The sequence below is a fragment of the Lithobates pipiens genome, unplaced genomic scaffold, assembly GCF_037356315.1.
Source record: "Lithobates pipiens isolate NorthernLeopardFrog02 unplaced genomic scaffold, aLitPip1_a1.2 Scaffold_8, whole genome shotgun sequence".
Classification (NCBI taxonomy): Eukaryota; Metazoa; Chordata; class Amphibia; order Anura; family Ranidae; genus Lithobates; species Lithobates pipiens.
The window spans coordinates 648,700,788-648,725,687 of NW_027507903.1; the positions used below are offsets into that span (position 1 = coordinate 648,700,788).

At 42.2% G+C, this 24,900-nt stretch overlaps 1 protein-coding gene across 1 annotated transcript in view; it reads right to left on the reverse strand.

The window, feature by feature from the left end:
• The window catches only part of LOC143964187 (C-type lectin domain family 4 member E-like), a 161,343-nt gene that overhangs the window by 102,465 nt on the left and 33,978 nt on the right, over positions 1-24,900 (reverse strand). Inside the window, exons 3-5 of the mRNA XM_077473884.1 lie at positions 22,269-22,349; positions 21,189-21,281; positions 20,353-20,394 (exon numbers count right to left, since the gene is read on the reverse strand). Of these exons, the coding sequence (XP_077330010.1) occupies positions 20,353-20,394; positions 21,189-21,281; positions 22,269-22,349 (216 nt within the window). The remainder of the gene's footprint in view (positions 1-20,352; positions 20,395-21,188; positions 21,282-22,268; positions 22,350-24,900) is intronic.

Sequence of the window (24,900 nt, forward strand, 5' to 3'; positions counted from 1 at the left end):
ACCAAAGAACAAAGCAGACCTCTCCTTGCTTCTCATCAGCTGGGATCTCCAACCCCAGTAGACCTTCAGTCCTCTCTGAAACCTGCACTGAGAGTAATGAAGGTGTCAAATTAGGTGTGTCACAGCCAGGTGCTTGCGGGCACTCTGCTAGCAGTACACCCACGTCCGATTGTAGCAGGCAAATTTCCCTGCCCCAGCTCTGTCCTCAGAACCAGCGGTGCTCCGTAGGCGTTCCAGGGGCTACGCAAGTACGCAGGCAAAAAGATGCCATGCTGTGCTTGCGCTGGTTTGTTTGGGGGACAGGAGCCACACTAGGGCAGATATTTTGTCAGCTTAACAGGGGCAGGCTGAGAGGTGGTTGACGCCACGCCAGCTTAAGACAGGAATGGTGGCTTGCGATAATGGCAGACAGGGACAACTGACCCATGTGCCCTGTGTGGCTCACATCCATAACCTGGTGGTGCAGCGGTTCTTGGGCAGGTACTCGGGCTTACAGGATGTCCTGAAGCAGACCAGGAAAGTCTGTGTGTATTTCCGACGATCATTTAATGCCAATGCCAGTGCTCGCGTGGCTGAGCTCCAAAAGGAGTTGAACCTGCCCAAGAACTGCCTTATATGTGACATGCCCACCAGGTGGAACTCAACGTTTGCCATGCTGCAGCGGATTCACACGCAGCAGAGGGCCATCACTGAGTACCTTTGCGACTACAGCACCAGGACAGGGTCAGGGGAGCTTGTTTTTTTCTCACCACGCCAGTAGAGCATGATCAGGGATGCATGCACTGTCCTGTCACCATTTGAGGAGGCCACAAGGATGGTGATCAGTGACAGTGCATGCATCAGTGACACTGTACCTCTTGTCCACCTCTTGGAGCATACGCTGCGTGGAATAATGGACAGGGCACTTGAGGCAGAACAGAAGCAGGAAGAGGAGGACTTCCTTGCCTCTCAAGGTCCCCTTTATCCAGACAGTGTTCCTGCTGTCCCATCCATCACACAGGAAGAGGAAGAGGACGAGGAGGAGGAGGAGGATTGTGTCAGCATGGAGGTGGATCCTGGAAAACGGCATCAGCAGCAGCAGTCTTGTAGGGATGATTTAAAGTCCCAAGAAACCCATGGACTTGTACGTGGCTGGGAGGAGGTGGCTGCGGATCATGTTGCCCTTAGTGACCCAGAGGACTCCGGACAGAATGCCTCAGCTAACCTATGCTGCATGGCCTCCCTGATCCTGCAAAGCCTGCGGAAGTGTGAAAAAAAGTGGCTGACAACACAGCAACTATTAAACCCCGCGCCACTAAAAATAATAAAAAAATATATAAATATTTATGAAAAAATAAACAATCTGATAATCAGTGATTCAAAATGTGCTAAATAAAACACTAATAGCTGCTCCCTAGAAAAACAAGAAAAAAACTTGTAGTGCTAAAAGTATAATCATATTAGGGGCGCTAGAACAAATACCAAACAATAAAAAATGTGAAACTTAGTGATCATATAACATCTAAAATAATACACACCATATCACAAAACTGCAATATACCAAAAAATTGCAACCAAAATAAGGTAAAAAACAATAATAAGTGAAGTCCCAATTAGGTGATGATACCAAAAAGGAAAACAAAAAATAACTAAATAAATATAAATCCAAAAGTCCAAAACAGTGATTTTTTCAGTGAAAAACTCCTTCTGAATCCATAAATCAGAACAACTGCTGAGATCTTCTATAACGTAATGAAAAAATGTCCCTTCACCAAGAATTTACGGACATAGAGAAAACACCCCACTTGTGAAGATATAGATGTCTTCTTACCAGATGCTGTTGACTACTTTAATTAAAAAGATAGTCAAATAAGGCTTATGCAGGTAGAATCCCTGCTCACATGGAATCAGGTGGACCTCCTATGGACAGAAGCTTCTCCTCATAGACTCAGATAGGTCATAAAAAAAGCCAAACAAAAATCCATAGCGTAATACCGTTTAATAAAACATAAACTTTAAAACATAAGGCCAAATGGCTGCTTACATATGTTGGTTCCCAACCTGGCACTGGGGCTGCTTGCTTAAAACAAAAGTTTTCGTAATGGATACGTAGTTCCTCGTGGTGTAAGGCGTGCGTTCCACCGAAGGGCAGCCGATGACCAAGGACGACCGGAACTAGACGTAAACGAACGTGACTGGATACCGCCTCGACGTACGTTTCGTTTAACACGTCATCAGGAAGCGTACCCAGTCACAAAATCAACGTTCTTTATGGTGTCTCGATCAATCCAACAGACCAATCGAGAAACACTTAATTTAATGCGCAGCCTCAGTCCCACTTAAGGCTAACAGCAGTAATGATTCAATGAAACGTAAATAACAAATAGACGTTTGCAACATATCATCCCAAACAAACGAAGAGATGAATTAAATATTAGAAAATAAAAAAATATATAAAAGATATAATTAGAAAAAGATATAATTAAAAAAAGTGTAATTAAAAAAGTAAATACTACTGATAATCCAATGGGTTTAGTCATTGGAAAAACAGAGGGGATATGTTGCTTGTAATTTACAAAACAACCACTAGATGTCAGTCTATAGTATAAAAATAAATACCCCTTCATAAACAAAAAAGAGGGATGGTTTTTTTCTCTGATTAGTAATTGTAGGTTTCTTCCAAAAAAAATATGTGAAATTCTTAAATATATTACTGCCATTGTCCAAAAGGAAAATCCGGCACTCTTTCTGGTTGACAGATGTGAGGAAAAAAACAAACAAAACCCCCATCACAGACCAGAAAAAACGCCAAATTCAAAAATGGAAAAATGGCAGAAAAATACCTGAATCAAGAAATACGTGAAACTTTTTTTAGTCATTAGACAAAAAACAATTCAAATCAAGCTCTATGTTCATTCCTAGAGGCTGTATAGTTTTTAAATTATATATCCACTTCGTTTCGTTCTTTGATATTTCCCTTGTCATATGGGTTCCTCTCCAATGTTTAGAGATCTTATCGATCCCATAAAATTTACAGAGTGAAGAATCGCTATCATGATGTGTTTTGAAATGTCTTGACACGCTATGGTTTGGAAATCCTTTCTTAATATTTGTAAGATGTTCATTAATCCGAATTCTTAGCTGTCTAGTAGTTCGACCTACATACTGCATGGAACAGGGGCATTCCAGCACATAGGTAACATGGTCTAAGTTACATGTGATTAATGGTTTAATTTTATACTCCAGCTTCGTGACTTGGGATTGAAACTGAATAATCTTCCTTGATGAACCGGGTCCTCTGGTAGTCTTACAAGCTTTGCATCTCATGCAATAATAGAAGCCGGATCCATCAAGGAAGGTTACAAGTTTTTTTGGGGGGTCGGGGACATTGCGGGCTAGTTGGTTTCTCAAACTCGGTGCCCTTCTATAGATAAATTTGGGATTCCGTGGAATAATAGAGGCCAAACCATTATCTTGTTGCAAAATAGGCCAATATTTTTTAAAAATAGTTTCTACTTGTTTATACTGCCTATTAAACCCTGTCACAAAGGCTATAGCTCCTTGATGTTCTGGTTTAGCTTTTGATACCAATAAAGTTTGCTTGTCCATTTGTGACACCTGTGTTACAACTTTCTCTAGAATTTTTTGTGAGTAGCCTTTTTCCAAGAACCTACTAGTTAAAACCTTAGCTTGTGAATGGAATTCAGACTCTTCCTCGCAGTTCCGTTTTAATCGCATATATTGTCCTTTCGGAACAGCTCCTATCCACTGTGGATGATGGCAACTATGTGTGGGCACGTACCCATTTCTGTCTGTGACTTTAAAGTAGGTTTTAGTAACAAACTTGTTATGTTTTTTCATAATAGTAAGGTCCAAGAAATTCACTTCCACCTTACTAAATTCAGCTGCAAACTTCAAGCAATATTGGTTAGCATTCATATTGCTCAAGAAGTCTTTGAAACTCTCTAACGTACCTTTCCAAAAAAGAATTACATCATCTATATATCTTTTATAGAAAGTAAGAGACTTGTGCATATTTTTATAAATGGTTTCTGATTCCCATTTATTAAGAACAATATTGGCCACGCTGGGAGCATAACGTGCTCCCATGGCCACTCCTGATAGTTGATTGTAATACTCATTGTTGGCCCAGAAGAAGTTATTGCTCATAGCAAGATCCAGGCCTCTAATCAAATAGTTTATCTGAGCCTTTTTTAATTTGGATTCTTTTGTTAGTGCCCACTTTATTGCCGTAAGTGCATCTTTATGTTGAATATTGGTGTAAAGTGATTCAATATCTACCGTAATCATGATGGTGTCTTCTGATGCAATCAAGTCTTGTAAAAGTATTAACAGATCTCTACTGTCTTTCAAATATGAAGGACTATTTCTCACTAGTGGCTTGAAAAAATCATCCAGATATTCTCCCAACCTCGCAAGCAAGGACTCCATCCCGCTTATTATAGGTCGGCCTGGTGGTCTTTCGCTATTTTTGTGTATTTTTGGCAAAATATACATAACTGGAATTTTAGGAGCATGTGGTACAAGATAATCGGCTTCCTTTTGATTTAAAATATCTTTATGTAGGCCATCCGTTACCCACTCTATAAGTAATCTTTTTATTTTTAACGTCGGATCACTGTTTAATTTTTTATAAGTATAGGTGTCATTTAGTAATCGTCCCATCTCCTGGTAGTAGTAATCTCGGGATAGTATCACGAGACCCCCCCCCCCCCCTTATCTGCTGCTCGTATCACTATCTGTTTGTTTTCCTCTATCATTTTTATGCCTTCCCATATAGTTTTATTTTTAGCCTGTCTTTTAATTTCAATAGATTTTTATTGAAAGCTTAAATACAAGAACAAATGATATTTTAATACAGTGCACAATTGTATTATAAAAGTCAATAGAGTACCGAATAGACAGAAAATAAACCCTGAGAGTTATTGAGCGAAGCAGAGCAGTATAAGATATCTGGTGAGAAACAGGAAAAACTTGAAATAAAAACTTCTTACGTAACAACATTTTCATAGCAATAGAGCCAATGGTTCCAGAGAACCCATATAAGAACCTTGAGATCGAGCCTCCTGGATCCAACACCCCACATGGGAACTTGCTGTGTCGGGACCCCTGAGACCCCACCTAACCCAGGATCTGGATTCCATGAGACCTCCTACTTTAAAATGATTATCGGTAAATGAATGCCCCGAAATGGAGGACAATGAATAATTTTAAACTAAAGATAACTAATCCAAGTGAACCAGATAAGATTATGAAAATCAAGATACAGATCTGAGGCTAGAGGTTTATGATCCTATTGAGGATTTAAACCTCATGTTGTACCTATACTAGGCCTGATAAGAAGCACTAAATCATAGGTAAAATATAACCAAAAGAAAGATGAGAGAAAGAGAAGAAAAGAAGGAAGGAAAAGAAAAGGAGACAGATAAAAGATAGCTAAAAAGGAAGCGGGTCTCTCTCACCCTACAGCAGCCTGGAGTCCCTGGTCAGGATAGACACTTAGAAGTATAATTTATCCAAGGATCCCATATCGCTGTATGTTTGTCTACCGTATTAAGGAATATGCTTACTGATTTTTCTTGTACCATGATCCAAGAAATTTTCCTTTTGACCACTCTCAGGGAAACCGTTGTTTTTTTCCAAGCCCTGGCAATAGTGAGTTTAGTTCCGACCAGAATAAATCTAATGAGTTGTTGAGTTAATTTCGGGACCCCCTGCAAGGGGAAGTTGAGTAAAGCTATTTGAGGTGTTTTATGAACGGGGAAGGTTGTGATCTTCCGTATGATGTGGAAAACCTTGTTCCATATATTCCTAATTTTCGGACAATCCCACCAGATATGTAACATAGAGCCTATATGGCCACAATTTCTGAAACAAAGGGGAGAGGCATTCGGATAAATTTTAGCTAGTCTCAGAGGAACCATATACCATCTCATAAGAATCTTCAAGTTAGTTTCTATGAGAGTCGCATTCAGAAAGCCTTTGAAGGCCATAAGAGACGCCATATGCCACTCCTCTAAGGACCATTGTTGTTGTAGATCTGTTTCCCATGCCCGCATAAAAAGTGTTTTACCTTCCGCCCTGGCAAGAGCGCGATAGATCACCGATATCCCTCCTTTCTGCTCCATGGCTTGACCACACCAAAGTTCGTATTCAGTGATAGAAAGAGGGGGGTCAGTTGAAAGCCACAACGACTTTAGAAAATGGTAAATTTGATTAAATCGAAATCTTTCAGTATCGGGCAGGTGATGCTTTTTAATATAGTGTTCCAAAGAGAAAGGACCAGAGGGTGAAATAAAGTGGCCAATCCTATATAAACCTTTATCTAGCCACCAACGGAAGGCCATAATATCCTGCCCCGGAAGGAAGAGGGGATTCCTGAAAATGTGGGAGAGTGGTTTCCAGTGTGAAGTGATAAAATGATTATTTTTCAAAGAGTCCCAAAGTGCTATGGAGTGGGAAAGAGTAGGTGCCATCACGGCTGGTCTGGACTTAGGTGCGCTCCAAAGGAGGTAATCTAAAGTATGGTTAGGGACCGCCTGTCTCTCCATGTGGACCCAATCTGGCTGAGAAGTTTTAAAGTATATAGTAGATAATTGTGAAAGTTGCGCCGCCTGATAATATGAAAGGATGTTTGGGACCCCTAGACCCCCTTGATTTTTATTGCGGAAAAGCGTATTTTTAGAGATTCTGTGACCCTTGGAACCCCAAATAAATTTCAGGATTCTAGACTGAAAACTACGAATGCGGTCCTTAGGGACAGGGATAGGTAATGACCGAAAGAGATACAATATTCTTGGAAGAAGCGTCATTTTAACCGAATTAACTCTTCCCAGCCAGGATAACTTAAGGGTATCCCAGAAGGCCAGATCTTCCTCTAGCTTTCGGAATGTCTGGGGAAAATTAGCTGAGTACAATTTGTCAATTGAAGCTGTAAGGTGTATCCCTAAGTAAGGGAGGTTCGATTCCGACCAATCAAAGCGGAAAGTATGTTTAAGGTGTGAAACTAGTGTAGGTGTAAGGTTGATATTAAGCACTAAGGACTTGGCATAGTTGACCCTTAACCCAGAGATATCGCCAAAATCATTAAGGAGTTTGCATATCACTGGGAGCGAGGTGGACGGAGAGGAAATGAAAAGCAAAACATCATCAGCAAATAGAGCACACTTGTGTGTTTTCGGTCCACATCTTATACCCTTAATATCAGGGTTCGCTCTAATTGATATAGCTAGTGTTTCAATGACCATGGCGAAAATCAATGGAGACAAGGGGCACCCCTGCCTTGTGCCCCTGAGGATCGAGAAGGGGTTCGAGAAATATCCCTGCATCTTTATTCGAGCCTCTGGAGTCGAGTAAAGTGCGTGGATGATGTTCATGAAAGATTGTCCAAATCCCCATTTTTCAAGCATGGGGAACAGGAACGACCAGGAAACTGAGTCAAACGCCTTCATTAGATCCAGTGAGAGGAGACACCCCTGTTGAGGGGGACCCCCGTCCCACTTGGACTGCATCAGTGAGATTATGTCCACGGCCCTCCTTATTTGATCCGGGCCTTGTCTCCCCAGGATAAAACCCACTTGGTCAGTATGTACGTAAAAGCTAATGAATTTAGAGAGACGATTAGCCAAGAGCTTAGTTAAGATTTTAAGATCGTTGTTGATCAAAGATATGGGTCTATAATTAGACACGCAACTGGGGTCCTTCCCAGGTTTGGGAATAACCGTGACAAAAGCTGAATTTAGGGCTTTATCCAGGGGAGAGCCAGATCTGAGGTGATTAAAGAAGCGTGCTAGATATGGGGCAAGAGTTTGCGAGAAATGTTTATAGTAAGGCACCGAGAATCCGCCTGGCCCCGGTGCCGAATTTGACTTAAGGTCCTTAATGACCCCTTCTATTTCTTCTGCAGAAATTGGAGCTTCCAAATCGTCCCTGTGGTGATCCTTCAATGTGGGGATTTGAATTGACTGTAAGAATGAATGAATGGCGTCGGAATGCGAGCCACTATCTGCCTTGCTATAGAGGGAGAGATAAAAATCATGAAATGCATCCAAAATTTTAGGGGGATTCTGGGTTAGTGAACCATCCTTCATTCGGATTTTGGGAAGTGAAAACAGTTTGGTTTTAGGGGTAAGACGTCTAGCAAGACGGGTACCAAGACTATTATTATGTTGGTAATGGCGTCCTCCCTCCCATCTGAGTTCTTTTTCAGCCACCGCAGTAAGTGCAAGGTTTAAAGCATTACGGGCTACATCCATCCTATCTAAAGAGAGTTGTGTTGGGTTAGCTTTATGACTTATGCTTAGGGAAGAAAATTCCCTTTCAAGTTTGCGAATTTCTGCCTTACGAGCCTTGCGTAACCTAGTAGATATTTGGATGAGGACTCCCCTTATGGTGGCCTTATGAGCTGCCCATAGCATTGAGGGGGAAATGTCTTCCACATCATTGAGGCGGAAGTAATCTTGGATATGTTGTTCTATTTCCGTAACATGTACAGGGTTGCTGAGAATGGAGGCATTTAAGCGCCAATGAAACTCTGATCGAGGAATCGAACCTCCCTGAATGGAGAGAAGGACCATGGAATGGTCCGAGTAAGCAGAGTCCCTAATGGATGACCGACACACTAGTGGGATATGTTGTTGGAGGATAAAGAAATGATCAATTCTTGCAAAAGTTTGGTGAGGACTAGAGTAGTGAGTATAATCCCGAACCCTGGGATTAAGTTCCCTCCAGGCATCGATCAGACCATAGTGATATAATTGTCTGGCTACCTTAAGGCTCTGCTTAGTCGGACGAACCCTATCCCTTCCGGGGGGTCGTGATTTGTCCACCCCAGAGTCAAAAGCTAAATTAGAATCACCGCCGTAAATAACTATTCCTTCGTCAGTGGAGACAAGGTACTAAGCATGGATTGGAAAAACTGTGCTTGCCCCTTGTTGGGAGCATAGTATGAGATAAGAGAGTAAATTTGTTCATCGATAATAATTTTAAGAAGAAGGAATCTACCCCCTGGGTCTTTAAATTCGGAAACTAGAGAAAATTGAACCCTTCCTGAAAAGAAAAGACCTACCCCCTTGGTTTTGTTGTCAGAATTAGCTAAGTAAAATTTGGGAAATTTTGCGTGAATGAAAGAGGGTTGATAAGATTTCGGGAAATGTGTTTCTTGAAGAAAGAGGATATCAATTTTTAGGGAGTGACAATGCTGGAAAATCTTTTTACGTTTGATTGGTGAATTAAGACCTTGCACATTATGGGAGGCTAGTCGCAATATTGGTTTGTGGTGGGGTATGTTAGCCATGGAGCAGAAAGGTACAGAAGGTAGGGATACCCTTATGACCTACCTTCTCGCTTGTTACCAGCTGCAGACTGCGGGACACCAGGGACAACAACCATGCTTCCATATGAACCGTAAGGGAGAGAGAAACCGCTTCATGAGCTATATCAGGGAGAGAAAGGAGGAAAAAGAAGAAAATGAAACAGACAATAAAGAAAAACATAGCATACACATGTTTCCCAGGTGGGGGATAATATCGGCTCCACCCACCGAAGGAAGTCAACATTTCTATCCTCACAACGGAGGAGACGTCCAGACTAGATGAAACAGGCCCCTCAGGGACTGTCCCACCCAGAAAGGAAAGAGTGCTCAGGAGGAACGTCCCAGCCCCCACAACACCAACCTAAAAGCAATCAGTACAAAATCAACAGATAAAACTGAACACCTGTAGCAAACCATAACTAATGGCTGTGATAGATGACTTGGACACCGCTCAGGTGTTGTAAAGGGGGGAAAACGAGAGAGAACGGTAAACAGAAGGTCCTGAAACCAAAGAACCTAAAAAGGTTCAGACTCCATAAAAAGAGAAAAAAAAACAACAAGGAGTCCCTCAGAAAAAGTAAATTTTTGTGCCAAAAATAGGACTGTGTCATTATCATGGAGGAAGACCATCTTTAGCTTTCTTGTATTTGGGGGAGATCCAGAGTGAAGTGAGAGGGCTGGATGGTGGTGGACGTTTGGCCATCCCAGAAGAAGTAGCCTGCATGGGGGACGGTGGATCCGAAGGGAGGAGGCCTAGCTTGCGGAGCAGCAGTTCTCCTTCATGGAGTGAGGTAAAGCGGTAAGGTTTACCATTAAAATCAAACTTCAAGCCAAATGGGAATAACCACCAGTACTTAATGTTCTTCTGAGTCAGGATCGTCAGCAATGGTTTAAGTGATCGCCTTTTTTGGATAGTAAAGGGAGAAATGTCAGCATATAGTTGAATTTGGTGACCCAGAATTTGTAGTTGGGGTGATAACCGAGCTCTCTTTATCACCTCTTCCTTGACGCTATAGTAGTGCGGTTTAACCACTATATCGCGTGGGAGACCATCTTGGTGGGGGGGGCCCAGGGCTCTGTGAGCGCGATCCAGTTCCATTCGGTGTGATCTGATGTCAGGGATTAGGGTCTTTATGAGTGAATGGACAGCGTCATGTACATCTGTTACCGATTCAGGGAGCCCCCTGATGCGGAAATTAAGTCTGCGGGATCTATTTTCCAAATCGTCGATTTTGGCGTAAGCCCCCTCAAGTTGATCGTGTAGTTCCTGGAAACGATCGGAATTCTGGTTCACTCGATCGATCGTGGCATCCATTTTAAGTTCAATACTTTCAATGCAGGAGCCTAGCATATGGAGATCAGATTTTATATCAGAGGTAATTCTAGACGCCGTCTGCGCTAGCCCCTTATCAAGCAGCTCTGCAAATTTGGAGAACATAGCAGACATGTCCTGTGACTGCGGGGACTGGGATGGCTGAGGTATGAGCTGTGCTGCGTTTATGAAAGCACCTGTATGTGGTGATCTGTGATCCCCTTCAGGAGATAGGCCAGGAAAGTCCTCCAGTGTATGCTGAATAAGCGATATTGTGGAAGCAGGGGACTGGGGACCTCCCTGGAGCTGTTGGGGGAGACCCCCTCCACATACCTCTTCGTGGAGTCTGTCCCTCCAGGGAGAAGAGCCTGATGTTCCAGTGAGGGCCTCGTGAGGCGGCTGCTCCGCCGCCATCTTGGATATGTCGGCCGCTCCGGGGAGGCCAGCGAGACGGGTGCTCAGCCCTCTCCTCGCTTTCCCTTTTGGCATCCGCTAGTGCCCCTGTGTCGGTGGGTACCTCCGCTGTAAAAGGCGCTAAGTTGTTCGGCGGCGTTCAGCTGCTGGGTGAGCGGAAAGGCTGGGACATTGCGGAGCCCTGTGTTCAGGCGACCATCACAGGGCGCCGCGCATGCGCACTCCTTTAGCCTGTCTTTTAATTTCTAAATTCCTCACATCATGTTGTACCATGTTTTTAAACACTTCTATGTGGTGATGCGTCCCTTTCTTGGGATTAAACACAGAATTATTTTTCAACCCACTATGTGCATATGATGACTCAGTGGTGGAGATACTGGTTTTTATATTGGGGTTAGTGAAATATTTTTTAATATTAAGTTTCCTCACGTATTTCTCGATGTCAACAAATAATTCAAACTTGTTCACATCTTTATTAGGTGCAAATTTTAGACCCTGGTTTAATATTTCTAATTCTTTCTCAGAAAGCTCGACGCCTGCTAAGTTAAAAATACCCTCATTTACTTGTCTCTCTTTCTTTTTCTTTCTCCTGCCTCCTCTCTTTCCTCGTTTTCTATAAGTTCTTGTGGGGGGTAAGGGGTAGGAGGGATACGATAAGGCCCTTTCCATCCTCTCCCTTCCCCCCCCCCGGTACTGATTTTGATGAGGCCCTGGTCTCCCTCTAAAGTTACCTCTGAAGGCACCTCTAGGGGGCCTCGGTGGAAAATGATTTCTTGGTGGTTCATAATAATGATAATCAGGATATCTATTGTCCAAAGGACTATACCTATTATAGGTATGTATCGGACGGGGAGAGGGGTAGGGGTAAGAATTAGAGGGTGGGTAATGGTGAGTTTTAGAATTACCCCCTTGTTTAGTAATGATTTTTTTCGGAGTGCTTGAAACTGGTTTGGCTTTGGTCAATGAGTCTAAGGTGGGTTCCCTTTCACCTGAAGTCTCATTGCCAGAAGTAGCCAGAAGAGTTTCCTGCCATTTATAAACTTTATGTTGTTCAAAATCTTTAATATCCCTCTGATATTTTTTGATTTTCACATTAATTCTAGTATCAAGTTTTCTTGTTTACTCTATAAAACTCACGCAGACATGGATGTGTTCAATTTTATGAAAGAAAGGCACATTAATTTAGAGGAGGTCTTTCAACAGACTCCTAGTCTTAATTTAGACTTAGATAAAGGCTTTAAACAATTACAAACAGACATGGAAAAACAAATAAGGTTGTGGTGGGATGTAGCTTCCTTTGATATGTATATGGAAAAGAGCTTGACTCCGAGGAGACTCAGGTGGGATATCAGTCCCAATGAGGGGACTGAAGATCTCCAAATGCTGGATGAATGGTACACCATCATGATTACGGTAGATATTGAATCACTTTACACCAATATTCAACATAAAGATGCACTTACGGCAATAAAGTGGGCACTAACAAAAGAATCCAAATTAAAAAAGGCTCAGATAAACTATTTGATTAGAGGCCTGGATCTTGCTATGAGCAATAACTTCTTCTGGGCCAACAATGAGTATTACAATCAACTATCAGGAGTGGCCATGGGAGCACGTTATGCTCCCAGCGTAGCCAATATTGTTCTTAATAAATGGGAATCAGAAACCATTTATAAAAATATGCACAAGTCTCTTACTTTCTATAAAAGATATATAGATGATGTAATTCTTTTTTGGAAAGGTACGTTAGAGAGTTTCAAAGACTTCTTGAGCAATATGAAAGCTAACCAATATTGCTTGAAGTTTGCAGCTGAATTTAGTAAGGTGGAAGTGAATTTCTTGGACCTTACTATTATGAAAAAACATAACAAGTTTGTTACTAAAACCTACTTTAAAGTCACAGACAGAAATGGGTACGTGCCCACACCATAGTTGCCATCATCCACAGTGGATAGGAGCTGTCCCGAAAGGACAATATATGCGATTAAAACGGAACTGCGAGGAAGAGTCTGAATTCCATTCACAAGCTAAGGTTTTAACTAGTAGGTTCTTGGAAAAAGGCTACTCACAAAAAATTCTAGAGAAAGTTGTAACACAGGTGTCACAAATGGACAGACAAACTTTATTGGTATCAAAAGCTAAACCAGAACATCAAGGAGCTATAGCCTTTGTGACAGGGTTTAATAGGCAGTATAGACAAGTAGAAACTATTTTTAAAAAATATTGGCCTATTTTGCAACAAGATAATGATTTGGCCTCTATTATTCCACGGAATCCCAAATTTATCTATAGAAGGGCACCGAGTTTGAGAAACCAACTAGCCCGCAATGTCCCCGACCCCCAAAAAAACTTGTAACCTTCCTTGATGGATCCGGCTTCCATTATTGCATGAGATGCAAAGCTTGTAAGACTACCAGAGGACCCGGTTCATCAAGGAAGATTATTCAGTTTCAATCCCAAGTCACGAAGCTGGAGTATAAAATTAAACCATTAATCACATGTAACTTAGACCATGTTACCTATGTGCTGGAATGCCCCTGTTCCATGCAGTATGTAGGTCGAACTACTAGACAGCTAAGAATTCGGATTAATGAACATCTTACAAATATTAAGAAAGGATTTCCAAACCATAGCGTGTCAAGACATTTCAAAACACATCATGATAGCGATCCTTCACTCTGTAAATTTTATGGGATCGATAAGATCTCTAAACATTGGAGAGGAACCCATATGAAAAGGGAAATATCAAAGAACGAAACGAAGTGGATATATAATTTAAAAACTATGCAGCCTCTAGGAATGAACATAGAGCTTGATTTGAATTGTTTTTTGTCTAATGACTAAAAAAAGTTTCACGTATTTCTTGATTCAGGTATTTTTCTGCCATTTTTCCATTTTTGAATTTGGCGTTTTTTCTGGTCTGTGATGGGGGTTTTGTTTGTTTTTTTCCTCACATCTGTCAACCAGAAAGAGTGCCGGATTTTCCTTTTGGACAATGGCAGTAATATATTTAAGAATTTCACATATTTTTTTTGGAAGAAACCTACAATTACTAATCAGAGAAAAAAACCATCCCTCTTTTTTGTTTATGAAGGGGTATTTATTTTTATACTATAGACTGACATCTAGTGGTTGTTTTGTAAATTACAAGCAACATATCCCCTCTGTTTTTCCAATGACTAAACCCATTGGATTATCAGTAGTATTTACTTTTTTAATTACACTTTTTTTAATTATATCTTTTTCTAATTATATCTTTTATATATTTTTTTATTTTCTAATATTTAATTCATCTCTTCGTTTGTTTGGGATGATATGTTGCAAACGTCTATTTGTTATTTACGTTTCATTGAATCATTACTGCTGTTAGCCTTAAGTGGGACTGAGGCTGCGCAATAAATTAAGTGTTTCTCGATTGGTCTGTTGGATTGATCGAGACACCATAAAGAACGTTGATTTTGTGACTGGGTACGCTTCCTGATGACGTGTTAAATGAAACGTACGTCGAGGCGGTATCCAGTCACGTTCGTTTACGTCTAGTTCCGGTCGTCCTTGGTCATCGGCTGCCCTTCGGTGGAATGCACGCCTTACACCACGAGGAACTACGTATCCATTACGAAAACTTTTGTTTTAAGCAAGCAGCCCCAGTGCCAGGTTGGGAACCAACATATGTAAGCAGCCATTTGGCCTTATGTTTTAAAGTTTATGTTTTATTAAACGGTATTACGCTATGGATTTTTGTTTGGCTTTTTTTATGACCTATCTGAGTCTATGAGGAGAAGCTTCTGTCCATAGGAGGTCCACCTGATTCCATGTGAGCAGGGATTCTACCTGCATAAGCCTTATTTGACTATCTTTTTAATTAAAGTAGTCAACAGCATCTGGTAAGAAGACATCTATATCTTCACAAGTGGGGTGTTTTCTCTATGTCCGTAAATTCTTGGTGAAGGGACATTTTTTCATTACGTTATAGAAGATCTCAGCAGTTGTTCTGATTTATGGATTCAGAAGGAGTTTTTCACTGAAAAAATCACTGTTTTGGACTTTTGGATTTATATTTATTTAGTTATTTTTTGTTTTCCTTTTTGGTATCATCACCTAATTGGGACTTCCTTATTATTGTTTTTTTACCTTATTTTGGTTGCAATTTTTTGGTAGATTGCAGTTTTGTGATATGGTGTGTATTATTTTAGATGTTATATGATCACTAAGTTTCACATTTTTTATTGTTTGGTATTTGTTCTAGCGCCCCTAATATGATTATACTTAAAGCCTGCGGAAGGGTCCTTGTATTATTTGGATCAAGGAGAGCCCCAAGGTATGATCGGTTCCAGCAACCACTGCCAGCGTTTGATTTACATGGTGCAGGAAAACCTAGGGGCAAGGTCAAACGTGGACACCTTTACCACCGAAAATCCTCTGGCTTACTGGGTCTTGAGGATGGGTTACTGGCCAGAGCTTGCACAGTATGCAATTGAGCTACTGGCCTGTCCTGCATCCAGCATTCTTTCGGAACGCACCTGTCCACCGACTCGGTTGATCGAATGACCTTCATAAAGATGAATCAGTCTTGGCTCACCACCAGCTACCAAGCACCTGAAGCTGATGTAACTGAATATTTTTTTTTGAAATGTCACATCCCTTCAAGACTGCCTATGCTGATGCTGAGTGCCTGTCCTTTTATGTTGACTGACTGTCCTCTTCATCCTCAATGATCTCGCTGATATCTTGGAAGAACATTTTTGGTTCTGGGTGATGCCACCAGCCCAATTTTTCAGCCCCTGAAAAGGGTCGTGTAATTACAATTTTCGATGCAATACTTTGCAGCAGGGCTCATTTCTGCACTCCAAATAGAGTATATGGGAGAGGTCGCAGTGTCGTGGCATCAGCACCAGTGCCACCAGCCCAATTTTTCAGCCACTGTTTAACAGGGGCATGTAATTACAATTTTTAAAGCAAAGCTTTGCAGCAGGGCTCATTCCTGCACTCCTACTAGAGTATATGGTAGAGGTTGCAGTGTATAGGCCCAATTTTTCAGCCCCTGTTTAACGGGAGCATGTAATACAATTTTTGATGCAATACTTTGCAGCAGGGCTCATTCCTGCACTCCAACTAGAGTATCTGTGAGAGGCTGCAGTGTTGTGGCACCAGCAAGCAGTGCCTAAAGCCCAATTTTTGAACCCCTGTTTAACAAGGGCATGTAATTACAATTGTTTATATAATATTTCACAGCAGGGCCCGTTCCTGTGCCCACCGAGAGTAACTGTGAGGACTTATAGTGTTGCGGCACCAGCACCACCACCACAATCACCAAAGGCCCAATTTTTCTACCACTGTTCAACAATGGCATGTAATTACAATTCTTGATATAATTGTTCACAGCAGGGCGCTCCAGCGCCCACCAAGAGTCACTTTGCGGGCTTACAATGTTGTGGCAACACCAACACCTTGTTCCGCCATTTCTGCACAGCATATAGGGCAGGCCCCTACTTTCAAACATCCAAATTACAAACGTCTCCTACTTGCAAACGGAAGTAGACAACAGGAAGTGAGATGAAAAAAGACGGACGGCCCAAAAATTTATATAGGGGTGATAACCCTTCCCATGTTTTCCAAAAAGCTTAAAAATAGATTTGTTGACTGGAGCTACACTTTCAAAATGTACCAGTTCAAAATTAGAAACAGATTCTACTTAACAACAAACCTACACAGTCCCTGTCTTGTTTGCACCGCCTGTATACCGCTGTTCTGAGTATATAGGGCCTGGGGGCCCCACGCCTTTACTTTTTTTTATTCGGGTACGGGGTTCCCCTTAATATCCGTACAAGACCCAAAGTGGCTGGTAATGGGCAGGAGGGGCTACCTATGCCATTTTTCTCAATGATTTCCATCCATATTGCCGGAACCAGATATTACATTAAAACCGCAAGCAGTTTTAAATGTTTTTTTTTCCGTTAAATGTCATTTTGTGCAGGGACTGTTCTAAACATGGGAAGCATGTGGCACTTCACAGGCATACTATAGACACCCCCCAGGCACGATATTTAAAGGAATATTTCACTTTTTTCCCTTTAATCGTCATTAAAATCTTCATTAAGCTCCCGAAAAAACTTCAATTTTTAAAAACAATTTTGGCATTGACCCATGTCCCCTGGGGCAGGAGCCAGGTCCCCAAACCCCTTTTAGGGCAATATCTTGCATTCGAGTCCCATAGACTTCAATGGAGTTCTAAAGTTCGCACAAATTTTCGGTCCGTTCCAAAGTTCTGATGTGAACCGAACCAGGGGGTGTTCGGCTCATTCCTAGTCTTGAGGATGGATCAGTGACCAGAGCTTGTACAGTATGCAATTGAGCTACTGGCCTGTCCTGCATCCAGCGTTCTTTCGGAACGCACATTCAGTGCTGCTGGAGGCTTTGTAACCGATCACAGGGTGCGCCTGTCCACCGACTCGGTTGATCGACTGACCTTCATAAAGATGAATCAGTCCTGGATCACCACCAGCTACCAAGCACCTGAAGTTGATGTAACCAATTATTTATTTTTTTTTTTTAAATGTCAGATCCCTTCTAGACTGCCTATGCTGATGATGAGTGACTATCCTGTTATGCTGACTGACTATCCTTTTCCTCCTCAATGATCCCGCTGATAGCTTGGAAGGACATTTTTGGTTCTGGGTGTCGCCACCAGTGGCTAAGGCCCAATTTTTCAGCCTTTGTTTAACAGGGGTGTGTAATTACAATTTCTGATGCAATGCTTTGCAGCAGGGCTCATTCCTGCACTCAAACTAGAGTATCTGTGAGGGACTGCAGTGTCGTGGCACCAGCACCAGTGCCTAAGGCCCAATTTTTCAGCCCTTGTTTAACAGGGGCATGTAATTATAATTTTTAATGCAATACTTTTCAGCAGGGCTCATTCCTGCTCTCCAACTAGAGTTTCTGTTCGGTGTTGCAGTGTTGTGGCACCAATGCCTAAGGCCCAATTTTTCTGCCCCTGTTTAACAGGGGCGTGTAATTACAATTTTTGATGCAATACTTTGCAGTAGGGCTCATTCCTGCGCTCCAACTAGAGTATCTGTGAGGGATTGCAGTGTCGTGGCACCAGCACCAGTGCCTAAAGCACAATTTTTCAGCCCCTGTTTAACAGGGCGTGTAATTACAATTTTTGATGCAATACTTTGCCGCAGGACTCAATGCTGCTCTCCAACTAGAGTTTCTGTGAGGTGTTGCAGTGTTGTGGCACCAGTGCCAAAGGCCCAATTTTGCTGCCCCTGTTCAACAGGTGCATGTAATTACAATTCTTGGTATAATATTTCACAGCAGGGCCCGTTCCAGCTCCCACCAAGAGTAACTGCGAAGACTTACAGTGTTATGGCACCTGCATCACTACCACCACCAAAGGCCCAATTTTTCTACCACTGTTCAACAATGGCATGTAATTACAGTTCTTGATATAATAGTTCACAGCAGGGTGTTCCAGCGCCCACCAAGAGTAACTTTGAGGGCTTACAGTGTTGTGGTAACACCAACACCTTAGGCCCAAATTTCTGCAGAGCATATAGGGCAGGCCTCTACTTTCAAACATCCAACTTACAAACATCTCCTACTTGCAAACAAAAGGAGACAACAGGAAGTGAAATTAAATCTACCCCTGGGAAGGGAAATTCTCTCCTGTAAGTGTTGATATGGGAAAAATGTGTCTCCTCTTCAATGATGCTTTATCCCAATCCTTGTTTTACTAAAAACCCCAAATTTTCAAAAAACATTTGTCATTGAGACAGAAAGTGAGGTGAAATCTTCAGAAGAGGTGCACAAACAGCAAAAAAAAATTTACTGGGGTGATAACCCTTCCCTATGTTTTTCAAAAAGCTTAAAAATAGATTTTTTGACTAGAGCTGCACTTTAAAAATGTACCACTTCAAAATTACAAACAGATTCTACTTAACAACAAACCTACACAGTCCCTGTCTTTTTTGCACCGCCTGTATACTGCTGTTCTGAGTATAAAGGGCCTGGGGGCCCCAACGCCTTTCTTTTTTTTAAATTTGGGTACGGGGTTCCCCTTAATATCCGTACAAGACCCAAAGGGGCTGGTAATGGGCAGGGGGGTACCCATGACATTTTTCTCAATGATTTTCATCCATATTACTGGGACCAGACATTACATTAAAACCGCAAGCAGTTTCAAATGACTTTGGGACTCTTCTAAACACGGAAACACGTGCCACTTCACAGGCATACTATAGACACCCCCCAGGCACAATATTTAAAGGAATATTTCACTTTTTTTTACTTTAAGCATCATTAAAATCAGTGCTCCCGAAAAAATGGCTCTTTTTAAAACTTTTTTTTGCATTGATACATGTCCCCTGGGGCAGGAGCCGGGTCCCCAAACCCTTTTTAGGACAATAACTTGCATATTAGCCTTTAAAATTAGCACTTTTGATTTTGAACGGTTGAGTCTTGTAGACTTTAATGGGGCTCTAAAGCAAATTTTCGGTCTGTTCTCATGTTCTGGTGTGAACCGAACTGGGGGGTGTTCGGCTCATCCCTACTGCACGCCAAATGATCGATATCACCAGCAGAGGGATCCTTTCCTGACAGTGCCCTTAAGCTTGAGGTCAAGAAATGATGGCCTGACATTCTCCTTCAGGATTTTCTGGTAGAGCTCAGAATTCATGGTTCAATCAGTGATGGCAAGTCATCCATCACCAAGACCATCAAACTACCACCATCATGTGTGACTGTTGGTATGATGTTCTTTTTATAAAATGCTGTTTTAGTTTTAACCACTTCAGCCCTGGTAGGATTTATCCCCTTCCTGACCAGAACACTTTCTGAGATAAGGCACTTTGTCGATTTAACTGACAATTGCGCAGTCATGCGATGTTGCAAATAGAGCTTTCTTTTCATGGTATTTGATCACCCAAACAGTGGTATTTAACTCAGCTTTCCAAAAATGTGGTTTATCCCAGTTCATTCATCATTTAGCAAGGGGGGGGGGCAATTACTTTTTCACATAGGGTCAGGCAGGTTTGGACAGCTTTTTTCCCTAAATTAATGGAATCATATTTAAAAAAAAAAAAAAAAAACTGTATTTTGTATTTATTTATCTTTGTGCAATATTAAAATATGTTTAATCATCTAACTAAATGGTGATCTGAATCAACAAATACTTTTTTCACAGCACTGTACCTCTGATATTTGCATTTAGACCAAATTCAACTCCCAATCTGGATTTTAAAACTTTCATGTTCAATTTTGAAATAATTTATAGAGGTTGACAGACAGCAATACAAGCTCCTTATCCACCTACCAGTTTCTCTCAGACTTGACAGCTCATCGGTGATGTTCTTATCTGGACGAGATAAAACAATAATAGAAATTGTTATCCAATGACTGAGAACGACATATCCAAAGTCATCTTACCTTTGAGATTGGGATTCAGGACAAATTCAACTCCAATCCCAATCCAGATTTCAAAACTAAAACACATTTTTATGTTCAAATTTCTTCAATTTCAACCCATTTAGGCTTCCAACCACATTTGTGGTCAGAAACTTTACACAGACCCAAATCTGTCACCTAGGTTACTATTTTTCTAGTAAAAAGTTCTATCAATACGACAGTGATCAAAGTAGCAACAGTTTGTTGAAGGCCATTTTGGGCTTCTTCACACTTCACACTATATGCAGAGACCTGCAAATTTTCTGCACTAGAAGAATTGGTGGGGGGGGGGGGGGCGGGCACACAGGGGAGGCTTGGCCAGTAGTAAGAATGGGATGACTGAAATGGTGGACTGTGTCAGAAGAAGAAGGTGGCAATTACAGGAGCCAATAGCCTTTTGTGTGGCTCCCTGCTGCCACTGAAAGATGCTTCTCTTCCTCTCCCTCCCACCGGCTTTCAGCGGCTTTAGGGAGAGACACACTAAAGATCAGTTCTAGTAATTCCCCTTCCCCCACTGCAGTCCACCATCATCCAGTTCTTACTACTGGTCGAGCCTACCCCATCCAACAAGCTCATATACTGTAGGTCAGAGGTCCAAAGACTGTTGGTCATGTATTGTAAGCCCATGCTACGTCAACATTCTAATTAAAACCTTTCTCTATTTTCCTAATAAATAAAGTTTAGAACTGTAGATGTAATACTCACAGAAGGTGAACACGACACCTATAAAGACAACCAGAATAAGGAAAAGAATGGCCACCAGAATCCGTATAAGCTGATATTGTGCTTTCTGGGCAACTGAAAAAAATTATAGACAGACAATTGTGAACAAGCCTGTAGCCATCAACCGTTATATGATACCTCATCCATACACAAAGCTCTTCCAGCACAATCCTAAACAATGGGGTTGGCTATACCCAGCACGCCATGCTGTAGCTCTAGTCAATTGTGCTGAGCTAATGTGACATTTATGTCAGGTGCTGCTGAGTTGTACATATTCCTCCAGAACCTTCATCAAATAAATATCACATTTAGGTATTGGTCTTCATACACTAATACCTTTGGTGACTAATGTATGATGACCAGTAATGCCATGTACACACGAGCAGTTTTTCCGTCGGCATAAACTCTGAAGGTTTCTCCGACGGAATTCCTACTGAATTCCGCTCAAGCTGTCTTGCGTACACATGGTCACACCAAAGTCCGACCGTCAAGAACGTGGTGACGTACAACACGTACAACGGGACTATAAAAAGGAAGTTCAATAGCCAGTAGCCAATAGCTTCCATCTCGTACTTGCTTCAGAGCATGCATCGTTTTTGGTACGTCGGAACAGCATACAGACGAGTGGTTTTCCCGATAGGAATTGGTTCAGTTGGAAAAATTTTGAACATTTTCTCTTTCTAGGTCCATTCGAATTTTCGACTTAAAAAGTCCGATGGGGCATACACACGATCGGAATATACAATGAAAAGCTCCCATCTAACTTTTTCTGTAGGAAATCCTGCTTGTGTGTACACAGCATAAGAAGATCCCTTTCATTGGCTTATGATCCCCAGACAAATACAGCACTTCTTAATAGTTGCAGGATTTATAGAGCCAAGACTACAAAATAGTAAAAGGTAAATGTCCTATAAATTGAGGCGTGCGTCCTCCCATGGAGTAGTACCTGGAGTAGAACAGAAGGTTGTACCCTGTTATTGTAACAGCTCACCATGACCTGGAAAGTGTATGTGTGCCACTCAGACTCATTAAGGAGGGGGTATGTAGATGATAACAGCTTACCTTTGGCTTTTGCATCTTTCTTCCTTCTCCCTAGATCAAGATCACACAGATTGATGTATATACCTTTCTTGTCAGTGTTCCCTGAGGACAAACATATATGTGAAAGAGCAAATCCTGGCATTGAGTGCAGTCAGTAATGTGTTTCAATGCATACTATAAAAAGAGGTCTACCAGTATTTTTGGGATACTACACCAAAAACCAGGTGTAATAGAGATATGGAAACCCAAGAGATGCAAATCCATTAAATACGGCATTAAAATTGATTATTTTATTCCAAGACCCAAAATTAGGGTCTGCTTTACTGGGAAATCCAAGCATTATGCAGTATTTATTAAGGACCCTAGTATTAAGAACAGAATAGCACCAAGTAAGATACCCGTAAAAGAACTACAGTAAAACCTAACTAAACCTCTTTATAGCTGTAGCACCCTCCCATATAGGCTGCTAGTATGTTGGGTACATTTAGTTCCCTTTGGCTCCTCTGTAATCATTGGAGCAGCTATTGATGTATTTGGGCTGTTATGGGTTTCACAGACTTCATGTTTCCTTGCTTCTCCCTTCATTCTAGAGGATTTTAGAATGTAGGGGCTGTAAGAGTCAAATTGACAGCATAGATATTTATTGTACTGCAGCCAATACCTAAGAGGGGGAGGGGGTGGGTTATTCCAGTAGGTGGATGGGAAACACATAAATAGTCTGGGATCTGGAGCAGCCCTGGTCGTGTCCTGCAGGAGAAGTTACCAGCCTTGGCGCTATTGCCCCTTTGTGGCAGCTTGCTGGAGTTGCTGTAGTTCATCAGGTCCAAGCTGTGGCAGATCTGGGGGGGGGGGGGGGCTATTCATAATCAACTTTGGAGTGTAAACAAGCTGTTTCAGCTAAGGATTTGGTCTGGAGGACTCAATGAAGAGTGCCGGGCGGAAGCTAGAAAGTTTGTCAATGTAAAAGTGTGTGATCTTGTGAGCGTTAATTCCTCTCCCACTGAAGAACGCCTGGTAGATACTAGGAATGGGAGAGGTTGTCCTGAAGTGTAGAAATATCTGAAGGAAACTGGGAGAGTTCAGCTGTCCTGGAGAGACATTGTTAGAATAGACCTGAGCTGAAGATCCAAGTGACTGTGTTCTGTTTGTGAAGGATAAATGCCAGCACTAGCTCTTTCTGAGATGGATCTTACAGGGACTCCATTCTATTCCCTTTAACCCTTGGCATAAAGACTGTTCAGAGAAGCTTAGCCTAGTCAAGAGTGTCCTCCTGTTGCTATTCCCCATGACTTGAGTTTCCCATTCCCCCCTCACACCTCTCTATTCTAAGTTCTCTATTTTGTGCTACCAGCTAAACTAATTTAAGGGTGGGCACCCTGGGCACTTATTCACATCTCCTGTGAGGTGTCTCTGGGTTACCAGGGTTGTGATAGTCAGCATCACTTCCCGTTGGCCGCATGTAATAACACTCAGAGGGCCCTCCTCTCCCTAGCCACCCCTTCAGAAATTCAGGAGCTGATCCACCTGCACTTGGACAGCAGCCACTTCCGTGGACTCTGTCAGATTTTCCATTGCACCTCTCCTGATCTCTCTCCCAAGCTGCACAGTATACAAGCCCACAGACACGGCTCCCTGCTTCTCTGCAGCACCAGATCCAACCTCAGAGCCTTTTCCCCCACCATGCACATATATTAGTGACTTCTAGCCCTCTCCTCCACTCTCCTGAGCTGAGCTGCAGTGGAAGGTAGATCACAACCGTCCCCCTGTCCACTCCAGGCCGCTGCCCGGCCACTGCTTCTACCAGCCCTACCAGACCTACTGCCTCCAAGTTACTGACCCCCCACCCACTCCTTCAGCTGCACTCTCAGGGTTCCACAGAGCTGCTTTCCCAAATTCTACCACGTCTGTCTGCACACCCTACAACAGCCTGCAGACTTTACAATTGTCTCACACGGTTTTTTGTGTTTATGAAAAAAGTCAAATGCACCACAAATACACCTTGCCTACCCCCCCCCCCCCCCCGGCACTAACAGCTGTACCAGGCCATCTCCTTTTCCACCAGTTTTCACATCCAATATGGCAATGCAAACAACTTCCTTTACTCCAGGTGTGCATTGGAGGCAAGAACATTTTTATTTTGGGGGGGGGGGGGGGGGGTGCTTTCAGTGGCAATACGGGGAGGTAAATTAAGAGGATTTATGGTAGAAGGAAGGATTTGGGGTGAAGGTTTTTTTCTGGTAGAGGGGATTTGTATCAGGAAGTGGAATCTTAAGTGGAGGGGATAAGAGGATTTGTGCTAGAAGGATTTCTTTGGTCTGTTCTGAGTTTCACAGGCTGCAGGTTTGAGTGCTTCCCGCTGAATTCTAGAGGCTTCTAGAACATAGGGGTAGGAAGAATCAAATGGACAGCATGAATATTTATAGTGCTGCAGCTAATCCCTGAGTAAAGGGGGGCTATGCCAAGTAGGAGGCTGGAAAGGACATAAATAGGCTTGGGTCTGGAACACTGGAGAAGTTCCCAGCCTTGGGGCTATTCTATTTCCCCTCCTGCTTGCATGAGTTGCCATAGTTTATCAGGTCCAACCTGTGGCAGATCTGGGGGCCTATTCCTCATCTTTGTAGAAAAACACTCAGTTTCACCTAAGGATTTAGTC